This window comes from Thalassophryne amazonica, chromosome 5 (assembly GCF_902500255.1).
Source record: "Thalassophryne amazonica chromosome 5, fThaAma1.1, whole genome shotgun sequence".
Lineage (NCBI taxonomy): Eukaryota > Metazoa > Chordata > Actinopteri > Batrachoidiformes > Batrachoididae > Thalassophryne > Thalassophryne amazonica.
Window position 1 is genome coordinate 113765498 of NC_047107.1, and position 15709 is coordinate 113781206.

General features: G+C 42.0%; 1 protein-coding gene across 1 annotated transcript in view; it reads left to right on the forward strand.

The window, feature by feature from the left end:
• The first annotated feature begins 854 nt into the window (after positions 1-854).
• The window catches only part of kat6a (K(lysine) acetyltransferase 6A), a 130060-nt gene continuing 115205 nt past the window's right edge, over positions 855-15709 (forward strand). Inside the window, exons 1-2 of the mRNA XM_034171124.1 lie at positions 855-992; positions 5184-6679. Coding sequence (XP_034027015.1) covers positions 5969-6679 — 711 coding nt within the window. The 5' untranslated portion in view covers positions 855-992; positions 5184-5968. The remainder of the gene's footprint in view (positions 993-5183; positions 6680-15709) is intronic.

Below are 15709 nucleotides of genomic sequence, written 5' to 3' on the forward strand. Positions count from 1 at the left end.
TTATAGACACTGCATATAATTTGTGCATATTTGCTGCAAATTGCTTTTAAATTGAATGCATTACTGTGTGATACCTTTACAAGTTGCTCCCATCTGTTACCAGATGCTGTAATTTGTGCCCCCCCCCCTGCACACACACCTTCTCCAAAGATAAATGACAAGGGGTGGGGAGAGGGGGAGCTCTGATCTGTCATTTGATGAAATGTGGATCGGACAGTGTACATAATGGTTTTCACAGTCTGAGAAGCAATGCATCAGTGGATTGCTGTGCCTAAGTAGATAATGACACGCTTTATCATGTAATGCTGCAGATAGCTACACTGCAACATCTGATCATCTCTCGGGGCTGGAGCTCTCCCATCTTCAGCAGAAACACACACACACACACACACACACACACACACACACACACACACACACACACACACACACACACACACACTACAATAGACTGCAGTATGGAGGGTGTCTGACTTTGATCTTTAAATACCCTCTATCATTAAGCTCATTGGCTTTGATTTGTCTACAACTGCTGGGTAAAATGCAGACGTTCCCTTGAATATGCCCCCCCCCCCCCGTGTGTAGCAGCAGAGAAGCAGGGAACATCTCTCCTGTCTTTTTATTTTTTTTTTCTTCCTCCACCACCATCTGTCCTTTTCTTTCATTTCATGAGCTCCACGCACACTCCACACCCCGCTCATAGCAACAGCACGCCGCCGCCTCCCTCCTTCTCTCTCTCTCTCTCTCCCTCCCTCCTCGCCTCGCCTTGCGGTGAATTTTTCTTCGCCTGGATCCGCGCATCGCACCACGCAGACGCTCCCTGGCGGCTCGGCGTCTCCCCCTCCCCCACCAGTCAGCCCGTGCTCCCGTTTCACTCAAAGATGGCGTCGGCTCCGGAGCCCCTGGTCTCTGGCTGCGTTTTAAGCCTTGTTGTTGTCTCCGTTCGGCTCGGTTTCGGAACCTTCTCCACGGCGGATCGACACCAATTCCCGGTGAGTAGCAGCGAAAGCGGCACCGCGCGGCTGACATTTATCTATTTATTTATTTATTTATGGTTAAAAACACGACCTGCTTCACCTCGAGCTTCCTTGTGGATACGAGAACCGCCGGAGCAGGCTCGAGCTTTCTGGCGGAGCCGCGAGAGGCAGCGGGAGAGCGTGGGTACGGAAGGACGGGGCTCGCGGAGGTGGGTGGGGGTATGGAGGGGGGGAGCCGAGGCCTAGCTCCGCTCCAGCGGCCTTGTCTTCACCGAACCGCGGGCTGGAGCGCTACGTGGGAGGGCGGCCGCTGGAGGGAGGAAGTCGGGGATGCTGGGGCCGCTGGTTGGGCCGAGCGAAGGCTCTAAACCCACCGGACATGTCAGACTGAGCAGTCAACGGCTCCTTTTACCTTCACTATTTTTACCATTATTATTATTATTATTATTTTTTACGTTTACCCGCTAGCTGAGATGGCCGTCTTCAGGTTGCATTGTGCCTTTTGACAAGGCCGCTCTCTCGCTGTAGTGACATTTGAAATGTGAATTTAAGCCGTGATTGTCGGTTGGTTTTGTTTGACATGATTAGCAGAAGGTAAGAACGCTGGCTGAGTGTTTTTTAGCGGTTATGTGTGAAACAGTAACGTTAGCCTTGTGGCTAGTTGTAACATTAGCTTACTAAACAACAGCAGTTAGCGGGAATGTTTGTTGTCAGATATTTGGCCACATTGTATCAGCGAACGTAAACTGCAGAAACACAAAACACCGATTACTTCTGTATTGGGGATGTTGACTTGGCTTTCGTTGTTTGCTAACATCTCTGCTAATGTTTGCTAACATGCTGTGTTTTGACGGTATCGTGTTTATGTTAGCATCTAGCCATCAGGCAACTTGCCTCTGGAGTTCGCAGAATGATGTTTACTCTAATAAACGTCTGTAGTCACACATTTAAAGTTAAGGATGTGTAGGTGAAATGATCGAACCTACGTTTTGACAGTGACAGTAATTTTGATGCCATCACAGGACTGCAGAGTTGTTTACAAAAATGTTTGACAAGTTTACATATCGCAGTAATTTGCGTGCCTGATTTGACCGATTCTCTTGCTGATTTGCAGTCCCTTAGTTGCAGATTGCTGAATACAGTCACATTATTATAAGATGACGTGTTTTGTTTCTTCATTGCACGTCTAGAACAGGAGTGGATGATACGTGGTCAGCCTTTGATTGTGTACTAACTTTCAGAAAGTAGTGGTCAGATGTGTGGAGTGGTCGTCCTTAGGTTATCTTTGATTGCATTTTGAGGGTGAAGTGGGCGTCTTTTGAAAAATGTTTTTGATCTCATGAAGATTCTTAAAAATCCCGCCTTGTGATTAATAAATCGGCATACACCTGTTTGTTTACATAGATTTGCATCTGTAGTAGGAGTGCAACAAAATGCTTTAAAATTGAAAACCCATAATATTTTACAAAGTGGCTATCCATGCCTGTGCATATTAATAATACAAAACTCTATTCGTATGTAGTGTTGCCGTCTTACGGGTTGTTTGATGACTTAGGAGTCATCTGTGATGATTTCAAATTGTTATAGTGTGAGATGCTATGGCTTTGTTGATGAGGTGTCTCACTTCTGAGCTGATAGTTCCTGGTTTGAATCCCAGTAATGTTAAAGATTTTTTTTAATACTTTAAATATCAAAAGCATATATGACATTTCTCATAACCATAAATAATCACACATATTTGGGAATCAGCTAAAGTGTTGAAAGGACATGTCACACCAAAATCATAATGGGTTAGATTTAGGCTGTTAGTGACCATCCGATGATACACCGGGATTACTTTGTGCAGTTCCGTGACCGGTCAGAAAGTATACGGCATTCACAGGAAACAGCTATGGAGACTGCCAAAAACAAAGTAATCATGAGTGCTCATTTTTCTGAGTGTTTCACACCGTGTTTACATATATTTGAGGGAAAAGTCCCAGTCTGCATTTGAATGGAATGTAGCTGCTAATGTTAAGAATGGAGCCGCAGATTAATTGCAAAGTTTACAGATTATTTGCAAAGTGTGATTATGTTATGATGACTCATTTTTAAGTGATAATTGTTCATTTTTGATGCAGTCACAGAAAATGCAGCAGCCGCCCTCCATCCATCATGAACACAGACTGTTAAAAATACTGTTAAAGGCTCAGCTTTGTACATGCTTATAAGTGTTGTCATCAACATAACTGTGAAAAATCTAAGAAATATATGTGCACGTTCATGGTCGGAGTGAATCTGAGTTAAAACAGCGTGCTGCGCCGGTATAAAGAACAACATTGAGATCCAAAATCCTATAGACTCTCTCAACATAAAATAAAATTAACAAAGCCTACCAGCTTCACTGAGGAGAACAAAATACAGAAGGAAAAAAAAAGATGAACAGGGCACTCACCCATTCATAGAATGATTTTCCCAGATTAAATATGTCAAGTCCACACCACCAAAGAAGTCATCACGCACGGATGCCTCACTAAGTTCTCTCACGATTCTGGCACATTAGATAGAAAGTCCATTATCTCCTGAAAATAATGTATTCAGGCTATTTCCAATGTAAGAAACACATCTGCATGTTGAGGCAGCCTGTAAAAACAGCATCGTGAAGACATTCCATGTGCACGTTCACAATGGGAGTAAAACGGTGTCCTGCGACACAGACAGCAGCGTCTGCACACTTTAGGATCCAAAATCTGAAAGACTCTCAAAATTAAGAGTTTTGGGATGAAGTGTGTCTCCTCCTCTCTGTACATCCTATCTAAATCTGAGCAATCACTTTCAAATGAAAGCTCAGAAGCTTTGTTATTGGGCATAACAGTGTTCATTTCACTCTGTCGGCCATCGGGATTTTCTGCTTTTCCTGAAATGTACGTCACATTCTGAGAAAGATGCTTTTTGGAAATGCACCTGCTCAGTTGCCGAGTGAAACGGATAATTCGCAATAAAATGCATCAGTGACCACTAATTATTAGAATATATAGCATGTGCACAGATAGGCTTACAATCATGGGTACTTTGATGTTGCTAACTGGGACGGTAAATAGTGTGCAACATGTCCTTTAAGATTATTTTAAAATTAAATTTTGACACTACATGTAGATTTAAAAAAAATAAACTATGTGGCCTCATAATTGCGTGACCTGATTTAACCAGTTACATGGGCTATGAATATAATTGTGTATTATTGATACGGTTACGTATGGATAGTCACTGTCAATATTTTACGCCACAGTATATGTACCAAACTGTGTAATGTGGAGGAAAAACCATGAGACAGCTACAACATTGGTTATGATTTAAACAGGTCATATTATTTTTTTTAATAATGAAGTTATACAAAATGCAGTGTTAAAACTTACTATGCTAAGGATGTTGAAAGTGTATATTATCAAGCAAATTATTAAACACTTTAGGCTATATAATTCCATCTTATTATCTTTTTGTGTTTTGCTTCAAACCTTCCTGAGGAAATCTGACAGGAATACACTTTGATTTGATTTGTAATGAACCGTGAGGGAGATGTACCTTTTTAGATTACTAATCTGTAATGGGTCTAGTCCACATTTTATTTCAATTCATACTGTTTCAAGGCTTCCGCCGTTACGATTTGATGTTTGGAGTAAATCTACATTCATGGTGGGATGGGCAATAAGGGTCACAATTCTGACCACCCTCACCATTTGAGTAGGAGAGGTTTTTTATTTATTATTATATTATTTTAATCTTCTGCCTGTTATTACTGTTTAACATTTTGGTTTGTTATTGTGATGATTTTATGTAAGAATACAGATGTCCCATATGAGGATTTCTGCATGTTTCTGAAATGAATGTAATATAAAATGGGTATGATTGTGTATCTGTCAGAAAGGGCCAACCGTCTGCCTGTTCTTATTACACTGATCACATCAGCAGTTGATTATACTGAGCACCAGTAGTTTGAGACTGAGGAGGAAGTATAGTGAAAGCACCTGTTCATGTGATTGGTTGTAAATAAAATTCACTAAACTCTTGATGGTACATAGTTGGTCAGGTCTAAGTAATACAATAACATTCTATAACTTCCTCAGTGGTTTTTCTATTGAAAGAAGTGAGACTTGTGTGTGGATGCTTTCACTGACCTCTGGCTCTGTATATTCTTCTTCTTCTGTATATTTTTCCTTTACTGTGCAGGGTGTGTCCATTATCGAAGTGCAGTAAGCATGAAGCTGATCAACCTGGGCTGCTCCCTGGGGTGAGAGATTTGTTCTGTCCCAGAGGTGTGAAGCGCTGACTGACTGTTGGAAGAGAAAAAGACAAGCCTAGAGTGAGAGTGAAGACAAGGGAAGGTGGATGCAGAGCAAAAAACTCTCCATATCCTGGATTCATATGATCCACAGGAACGCCCCCCCCCCATGTTTATCTTTCAACTTCTACCTTCATCTTTGGCGGACCAATTCCTGGTTTCATAACTCTCATTGAGAGTTGGATGATTGTCCACTAACAGTAAACCGACTCAACAGGTTCATTCTGTATTGTTATTTGCTCATTGTTGGATACAACTTCATCTTGTCAGCAATGCCCTCATTGTGCAGATCTGTTTGGATTTTTTATTTTTGTTTTGTTTTTTAAGTGTCTGATTGGTCTGATACTTGTCCTTTTCCCCTGCTTTCTCCCAGGGAGCTTTACCTGGCTGGGAGAAGGTGGTGGGTGGGCCATATTTTACCAGGTAGAGAGTTGGCTGAAGAGGTTTATGCTATGGTCAGCTGTTCAGTACCGTGTTGCTCATGCCCAGATTCTGAGGGACTCCCCGTGCGGCCCCAGGATAAAGGATAGTAAGCATATAGAGGGCAAGGAGGAGTAAGAGGAGGCGGCGCTTCGGCGCAGGCCGGGCATTTCCTTGGCTTAAATTCCCACTTTTTTGTGTACAGTCATAGCGGTAAGGTCTTGGGACCACCGCACCCTCCCAGACAGCAGTCATGGTGAAACTGGCCAACCCAACATACACCCAATGGATCCTAGAGGCCATCAAGAAGGTGAAAAAGCAGAAGCAGCGACCCTCAGAGGAGCGTATTTGCAATGCAGTAAATATGTCCCATGGTCTTGACCGCAAAACTGTTCTGGAGCAGTTGGAGCTCAGTGTCAAGGATGGTACCATTCTTAAAGTCTCTAACAAAGGTCTCAACTCATACAAGGACCCAGACAATCCTGGGCGTTTGGCTTTGCCCAAGCCTCGCAGTGGGGGTAATAATGCTGGAGGAGGAGGCGGCGATGGTGGCGGCAGCAGTAGTGGCGGCGGCGTTGGCAGCAGCACTGCCAGTGGAGGAGGTGGTGGTAGTTCTTATTCCCATTCGGGGAAGAAGCCTGGACTAGACTGGAACAAGTTGATAAAACGGGCACTGGAGGGGCTCCACGAGGCTGGCGGTTCCAGTTTAAAGAACATTGAACGCTTTCTCAAGTGTCAGGCCGACGTGGCTTCCTACCTGTCAGGCAGTGGCTCCATGGGACCCGGCCTCTTCCACCAGCAGTTAAGGGTAGCTCTAAAGAGGGCTGTAACTCATGGCCGTGTGACTAAGCAGGGTCCTCTCTTCCAACTTATTAGTCGCAGCATTTCCCAGGATGATGGGACTGGAACAGTGTCTCTGGAGTCGCTGCCACCTGTCCGTCTGTTGCCCCATGAGAAAGACAAGGTAAAGTCTATGCATATACATACACCACACAGTCTGCATGCATATAAAGTTTTACATAGACTGGTAAGCTCAAGTTGTTCACCTGGTCATGCAAGTGCATGATTAAATATTTCAAAGGTGTGACAGTGAACCAGCCAGGTGTTTAATTATCTGTTAAATAAGCGCTTATGTAAAGCCAAGTGAGTGGTGCTGATCTCAGACTTCAACTGAGCAATGTTGCAAGAAAGAAACAAATACATTTTCAGACTGTTCCTGAGTTTATAGCAGCTTGTAAGAGTAGTAAATTGTGGGTTGTTTTCTATTAGCTATATGTTGGTGTAAATGCAAGGCTCACATTTAATTTAAGAAGTTATTGGATTACTGCTGCAGTTGGGTTTATTTGGGTTTCAGGGTTTTGAATACTGTCTTAATTTTTGTGCCTCAGTAATATCTTCAGTGCTCCCTAAATGTTTGCAAGATGTCACAGCCTGATTGTAAAATGATTTGTTGACAAAAGTTGTTCAGAAATTTCACACACAACTTTTATTATTAATTATTTTATTAATTCTCTCTCTCTCTCTCTCTCTCTCTCTCTCTCTCTCTCTCTCTCTCTCTCTCTCTCTCTCTCTCTCTCTCTCTCTCTCTGTGTATATATAATATATATATATATATATATCTCCCCCCAATACTCTTATTCCTTCTGTACAAACTTTTACACATCCAGAATTGTCTGTATTTAGTAATTCTAAATGTCTGAGACATTGGGCATCATGCAACAACCACATTTATTAACAGATTTGTTCATAAATATGTCTACAGTGTTTTTTAAGAGAACTTTCCACATTCACCAGTTTTCGTATTTTGAGTTTTTTCATACATATAAACAAAATTTGAGTGGTCCAGACTGGTAGTAGGAGTCATGCAAATAGTCTCATCCAAACTTATGTTTTCAGAAATGTATTGAATGTTTTTTAGCCTTGAAGCAGGGGCAATTTGAAAATCCCACATAGCTTATAGATCATGATTAATGTAAAGTTGTGCTGTTTTAACTGGATGATTTTAATTGCAATAGGATTGTAATTTGCATGGTTTGTTATCCATTTAAACTAAAATACTGCTTTTTTCCCATAATGAAGAAATGCAGGAACCACAATGCTCACTCTGAACTGAATGCAAGTCCCTGATGGCTTGGGAGATTTTTTGGGAGACGTGGGGGGTACTTAAAACTTTGGCCTGCCTCCAGGAGGGGTACGGGAATGATTCATAACGGGTTCGCTGGCTGATCGTAAGAGAAATTCAGAGAAGATTAAAGAAATGTTCAAGCATGAGGCCCAGGGATTTCTTTGTTCGTACTTTCCCACAGAGCTCCAGTTGTTTTGAGTGTAAGATTGTGAATTTTCTCTCAGCATTACATTTGATTTATTGTTCTGAAAAATTATTTCTGTTGTTAATATCTCTGGACAACAGATGCATGGTTCAGGACATGAGAATTTGCTCACAGATGGAGGTGTATCTCTGTTTTTATGATTCCGTCGAAGTGCCTTGAGAAGAGTGTGGGTGTTGGGTCAGGGTGCATCGAACACAAAGATTCATCTATGAGTGAAAATGTCCGAGGTGTGTATGCTGTTGCACAGGTGAACAGCCACAGGATGTTGCTCAGTGGACTGGTGCAGTGCCAGTTTTCTGCAGAGGTGGAGGTCAGAAAAGAGAGTCACATAGCTCCCAGCCTCCTGCAGGGATTGTGGACCAGCTGCAGTGCTGCTCCCTGTAGAGCTGTCAGGAGATGATGTGAGGAAGAAAGGAAGGGAAGGGGAGGAACACAGAGCAAGAAAGCAGTGGTCTGCACTGTTGCCAGAGGAAGAGACCTGGATGACGCAAGATACAGGCCTTACTAACCAGAAAGGGAGAGAGAGACAGTTACATGGAGTAGGAAAGAGAGAGAGAACAAGTAGAGATAGAGGGAGAGGGGCAGACATACAGGCGACAGAGGAGAGCGGGAACACACCCACTTCTGTAACCTGATCAGAGAGAGCAGCCGACTGTTAACCTCTGTCTCTGACGGGGCAGAGACACACGCGCACAGAATGGCACACAGACATAAACACAAACACAGTGCATCAGAACAGGACCACACACAAAGAAGCACATATTCCTCACTTTGTTTCATGTTTTTCATGTACTGTAATTCACAGAATTATTTTGCATGTTGTGGTATATCAGTCAAATGCTACCAATCCACACAAACCCCAACACATGGTAATAAATAAGGTTTATGCATGATTTATTTTCAGTTGTTGAGCAGGTAGTTTGGAGGGATAGAGTTGGGGTAACCGTGTTTAGGCCTGGGTTTGATTTTCTGCTCACACTACCTGTCTCTGTCCTTGAACAAGACACTTAACTTGCATTGTCCCTGTCCACTCAGCTGGTACTGGCCTTGGCTCTTGAAGTAACCTGTGCCGTACCATCCAGACTCTCGTCTGTTTCGTGCTATGGAATCTGGGAATAAGCACCAGCTCCAATGGATCTCAGGGCTGATACAGGACACAGGCTGCAGTTAAACCAGAGCAGTTCTAGTGTGAGGCTGCACTGGCCCAGTGTGTTTTATTTTATTATTAATATACTTCCTGAATGTGTTTACCAGTGAAAGCTTTTTAATTTGAAGCCAATGTCTGCCTTTAATGAGTGTCTGTAAATCCAGAAAGGCACACGGCACAATTGTGGAGTCAGTGTAGCCAAACATCAGTTTTTGATTGTGTGACATGAACATCATCACAAAGCTATGCTGGGAAGTTGTACTGAAACATTATCTCTCTGAAACAGAATTGATGATTTGAATGCTAAAGCAGGATAGACTAAAACAAAGATGAGGACTGGCCACTCTTTAGCTTGCAGTCTGTTTCTGTTGGAGCATGAGCCGCTAGTTCTGCTGCCTGGAGAGCCCTTGTCCTGCTTATTTTTCTCCTTACCTGCTTCTTGGCAGCAGTTTGGCTGAGATAGGTGTGTTCAACCACTTGGAGCTTGTAGATATGAAACTTTGCTAATCAGGTGTAGATAGAACAGTGAGAGAGGGAGAAGTGTGGAAGGTTGTCTGTGAATGGTTCAGAGTATTCGATTCAATAGTCTATTTTAACAGGTCTAGCTTCATTAACAGAAGACTGCAATGCATATTTGGGGTGTAACTAAGGATGTAATAATGTATTGCTTGTTGATTTTTAAAAATCTGATGTGTGAAGATTCAAATCAGTTGAGATGAAAAATGAATTGTGATGGTCATTCATACACACACCAGAGAGACAGGTGAAGTTTGTCTTAGTTAACCTAAAACTAATTTGACTGTAGTACACCAGAGGTGTGCTGGCTGTGCCGAGTGTAGCTTTAACATATCTCTTCAATTTCAGTTTATTTTTGTTTATACAGCACTAAATCACAGCAAAGCTGCCTCAAGCCGCTTCACAGAAGTAAGGTCTAACCTTACCAACCAGATGATGTTGAGGAAGAAAACTCAGGCAGACTAGACTCGGAGGAGTGACCCACGGCTTAGGCAGTTCTAATAGTTGCAAGGTTTTTGCCAAGCTCAAGAAACAGAAAAACCAGAATAGCATCAGAACTGTGCATTATTGACATAAAGATGCATTGAAAATTGTAGAGCATTACTCAGTAGGGGGGTGGGACAATACACGATACAATACATATCTGGATACACTAGGACTGCGGCTGTCGATTATTTTAGTAATCGAGTATTCTATCGATTATTCTGGCGATTAATCGAGTAATCGGATAAAAAGTACTTTTGCGTTTTAAAACATTAACAGTCCAGGGCTCTCCCTAAGTATTAGTACAATGTCACTGCGTCATCACGGAGACTGTCAAATTTAGTGTATCCCTTTCTGTTTTTATGGGTAATTATTTTTTCACATCTTTACAAGTTTTGGATCTTTCCTGGTGTCAGGAGCTCAGTCAAAGTCTTGACATTTTGCTGAAATGGTGATGGGATGTCGTTTTCTATTTTTTGTTTTCCCCAACTTGTAAAATTTAACCATTTTTATTCATTCATTTATTCATTAAGGTGGTGGAGTGGGTCCCTGCATGAATTTCTTTTTAACTCTCTCTGCGATTCAGCCAGTGCATTTCATTTTCAGCTGGAGGTTAAACATGCAGCCTTGCAGTCACTGGTTTATGTATTATTATTATTTTATTTGAGTTCCCGTGTTTGTGAAGCATTGTGTGTTGCCCAAAAAAGCGAAAATTAAAAAGCGAAACAGTCATTACGAGTCACAGATAAGAAAGTGTGGACTTCTTCCAGAGACTGTAGCCGGGACGGAGTGGTGTGAGGGCAGTGCTGAGCCGCTCACACCGGGTGGAGAGAGACAGCAGCCGGCCGCCGCACGTAGACCGGCCAGCGGACGAAACTGTTAAAAAAAAAAAAAAAAAAACAAACAAAAAAAAACACACTGCTTTGCTTTAAATGCACAGTAAGCTATTTCAGATGATCAGCGTGGACCGTCTTTTTCCTAAAAGGCCTTATTTCACTCCATTTGTCGCGTTGGAAAGCTGTAGCTTTTGTGCTAATTTGATTAGCGTATGCTCTACTTCTTCTTCTGTTTGTTTTTCTGAGGACATTACAGCGCCACACACAGGCCTGGCATATGTACTACAACGTTAAACGAAGCTTCGAGGCACAGAATTTGCCTCAACATTTTTTGTAATCAAATTATTCAAATTACTCGACTAATCGTTTCAGCCCTAGGATACACCTATCATGATTGATACATATCAGCACCTGATTTCATTGTTGTTCATACTAATTATGCTGAAAGTAATGTGATGATTTTTAAAATTTAAACAAATTATTCCAAACTATGAATTGTAATCTTTGATTTTATCTGTCTCTTGTTTGTTTATTTTTTTTAAAATCACTTAGGATTCTTCTGCTAAAGGTCATTTTCTTCCATGCGGTAGTGTCCTTTTCACGGTATAATGGTACTCCTTTAAGAAATAGTGGCTCCACCCCTGTTGCTTCCATGAAATTCCAAGATGTAATCCAAAGTTTTAAAGCAATAACCGCTGCGTTTTTCTCATGACAAGAGCTGGGCTGAGCTGACAGTATGTGTCCTTTATCACAACTCCTTTGAATCAACGGTTAAGAAAAGTAAAAATGAATGCATACATGCATTTAATTAAAATCCACACAGAGTGTAACACGGTTGGCTGCAATATCCTCATTCAGCAAAAACAATTCTCAGTTCGTACATTAGGCCTACAGGCCCGAGGTCACCCAGAACCACTGCAGTTATCGCCAGCAGTCTTGAATTTCCAATAGATTCGTTCGCAGTTCTCCAGAACAACACTTTCACATGCATATTTTCTAGTGGCCAATTATACTGCTGTACTGAACTTATTACTGTCCTAAAAATAAGATGGTCTTTGTCAGCATGTGTCTCTTGGATGCTTTATTCTCACTCACGTACTGTTCTGTATAAAGTCTACCATGGTGGTGAGGAATGGTTTTCAAGACTAGTCAATACTTATTCGAACATTGCTTTTTGCCCACTTGGATGATAGCAGCGCATGCTCCGATGGCACGTGGCCAGGCGTGACTCCGCCCTCTAGCTGTATCCAACTGTTTCCCACACTGCCGTCTTAATTTCTGTAGTCTGTTTAGGAGTTTACGAGGTCTGTCAATAAAGTATAGGTCCTTTTTTATTTTTTTCAAAAACTATATGGATTTCATTCATATGTTTTTACGTCAGACATGCTTGAACCCTCGTGCGCATGCGTGAGTTTTTCCACGCCTGTTGGTGACGTCATTCGCCTGTGAGCACTCCTTGTGGGAGGAGTCGTCCAGCCCCTCTTCGGAATTCCTTTGTCTGAGAAGTTGCTGAGAGACTGGCGCTTTGTTTGATCAAAATTTTTTCTAAACCTGTGAGGCACATCGAAGTGGACACGGTTCGAAAAAATAAGCTGGTTTTCGGTGAAAATTTTAACGGCTAATGAGAGATTTTGAGGTGATACTGTCGCTTTAAGGACTTCCCACGGTGCGAGACGTCGCGCAGCGCTCTCAGGCGCCGTCGTCAGCCTGTTTCAAGCTGAAAACCTCCACATTTCAGGCTCTATTGATCCAGGACGTCGTGAGAGAACAGAGAAGTTTCAGAAGAAGTCGGTTTCAGCATTTTATCCGGATATTCCATTGTTAAAGGAGATTTTTTTAAATGAAAGACGTGCGGACGGATTGCAGCGTCGGCTCGCAGCCGCTGCGCTGCTCCGCCACAGGAAAAACACCTCTGTTGGAAGCCTTAAGGACAAGTTGGAACATGTCCAGCTGTTAAACAATTTCTCATATACTCACTCCACTGAAAGATATCAAAAGCCGCCTGGATTTTACAAATGGTTATCAACACGGAGGTGTTTTTCCTGTGCCGCCGCACCGGCTGCGCCCCGACGCGGACCCGTCCGCACATCTTTCATTAAAAAAAATCTCCTTTAACAGTGGAATATCCGGATAAAATGCTGAAACTGACTTCTTCTGAAACTTCTCTGTTCTCTCACGACGTCCTGGATCATTAGAGCCTGAAATGTGGAGGTTTTCAGCTTGAAATAAGCTGACGACGGCGCCTGGGAGCGCTGCGCGATGTCTCGCTCCATGGGAAGTCCTTAAAGCGACAGTATCACCTCAAAATCTCTCATCAGCTGTTAAAATCTTCACCGAAAACCAGCTTAATTTTTCGAACCGTGTCCACTTCGATGTGTCTCACAGGTTTAGAAAAAATTTTGATCAAACAAAGCGCCAGTCTCTCAGCAACTTCTCAGACAAAGGAATTCCGACGAGGGGCTGGACGACTCCTCCCACAAGGAGCGCTAGCTCACAGGCGAATGACGTCACCGACAGGCGTGGAAAAACTCACGCATGCGCACGAGGGTTCAAGCATGTCTGACGTAAAAACATATGAATGAAATCCATATAGTTTTTGAAAAAAATAAAAAGGACCTATACTTTATTGACAGCCCTTGTGTGTATATATATATATATATATATATATATATATATATAAAAAAAAAACACTGCCACTTTCCTCCTCAAAATCTTAACTATGTTGTTGCTGCATCCTGCCAAAACACACCTGTTGATCATTTTTAACATATTTATCATGCAACCCCATGAAAAACACCTAATTTTAGCTGTAAGAAATTCTTCTTTTCCTGTTGAGTTCCAGTACACCAGCTGCAATGGCTCTGAGGGCGGTTTGAAAGATAACCTCACTGAAATAAACAATTATTGCAGGCTGTCAAATCTGACTGTTCAACAGCAGCACATCAAATCAAGCTAATTTCCCCATGTTTATGGCTTAATTTCTCAGGGCATTTGGCACCAGAAACGAGACACAATACACCAATATTTCTATAATTCTCTGTTTAGAATAGTCATCTCATTTGATGTTTCATTTACCAGTGATGCACTTTAAACAAAGACTAGTGTGATTGCATTGACTGAATTATTTCAGGGCTCTCCCTCAGCAATAGAATAGTGGTGCAGCACCATGTTGTTACAGTCTCAGTGCCAGCATGCCATTTCAGGGTGTTCACTCTCTGTTTTCTGAGGTAATTTTGCTTAAATGTATTGAAATTCACCGGTTTGCAGCTCTATGGAGTGATTTCTTTTGTCTCCATTGCTTTCCAGCATAATCTTATAAAGCACGCATCTCACAATGATTCATAGGCCAAGACTCGCATGCCATTGGTGTGGTTAACTGTCACGTAAAAACACTGCTATTGTTGGAATATCCAGTGTCATGCAAAGCTTTAGAAGCACCATTTCCACAGGGAAAGTTCACAAACGACATTCACATGAATCAAGACAAAGTAAAAGAAGTAAAAGTCTGTGGATCAGAGGACTATTCTGTGTTGTTTTTTATTTTTGGTGCCATCTCTGCTGGTACCCACTGTTCGTGAAACGGAGAACCACCAGAACCTTCAGGGTGCTGCAGTCATTGGCCGCAGTGGGAATGCTCAGGAGTGCTGAGATGAAAGTAAAAGCTAACCGTGAATCAAGATGCTTTTGTCAAGAAAACAGCAGAACAACAATCAAACTTCACTTTTTTCCCCCCTCATAAGATTAATTTCTTTAATTAATTCATTTCATTTATATAGTGCCAATTCACAACAAAGCTGCCTCAAGGTGCTTCACACAAGTAAGGTATGAAGGTAATTAATCAGATGAATGTTATATGATGAGAGTAAATAATTTCAGTTTCACATTTTCAACCTTGATGGCTTTAGGTAAAAGGTTATTGGAAAGTTTCAGCAGGTTGCTGGATTTTCTGTAGCTTTTAGAGATCAAAATTAATTTTTATTAATTCATTATTAATTTTTAATTTATTAAAACCCAACCTAGACCCCGTTGTGCTGTCAAATTTCAGACCGGTGTCCCATCTGCCCTTTCTTTCCAAAGTTCTTGAAAAGCTTATTTTCACTCAGTTAAATTCATTCCTGGTTCAGAATCAAATTTATGATAAATTTCAATCCGGATTCAGAGTGCGCCATAGCACGGAGTCGGCAATTTTGAAAGTGCAGAATGACATCCTGTTGTCTCTGGACTCCAAAACACCTGCGTTGTTGGTTATGCTGGATCTCACTGCAGCATTTGATACAGTGGACCAGTGATTTTCAACCTTTTTTGAGCCGCGGCACCCTTTTTATATTTACAAAATCCTGCGGCACACCACTGTCATGTGTCACGCACCACTAACTCGACCGTCTCTACACGGTGCGTTAGCACGTTAGCAACACGTGCGGTACAGATATGACGTAACATAGTATACTATAGTCATGGAGCTGTATATGAGAACTAGAGAGCGCAGTCCCAATGCTGCACACTAAACGAAAATGTCCCTTCATGGACAGCGACATGACGTCTCCTAACCGGGCAAAATATTGACGAAGTACCCGGATGTTAATGCATTTTAAATGGAGATTCGCGACTGAACACACTCAGAAAAATGCTCGCAAAATACATGTTAAAATGCCATTTTGTCCTGGATATCGAGCCAGTAAAAT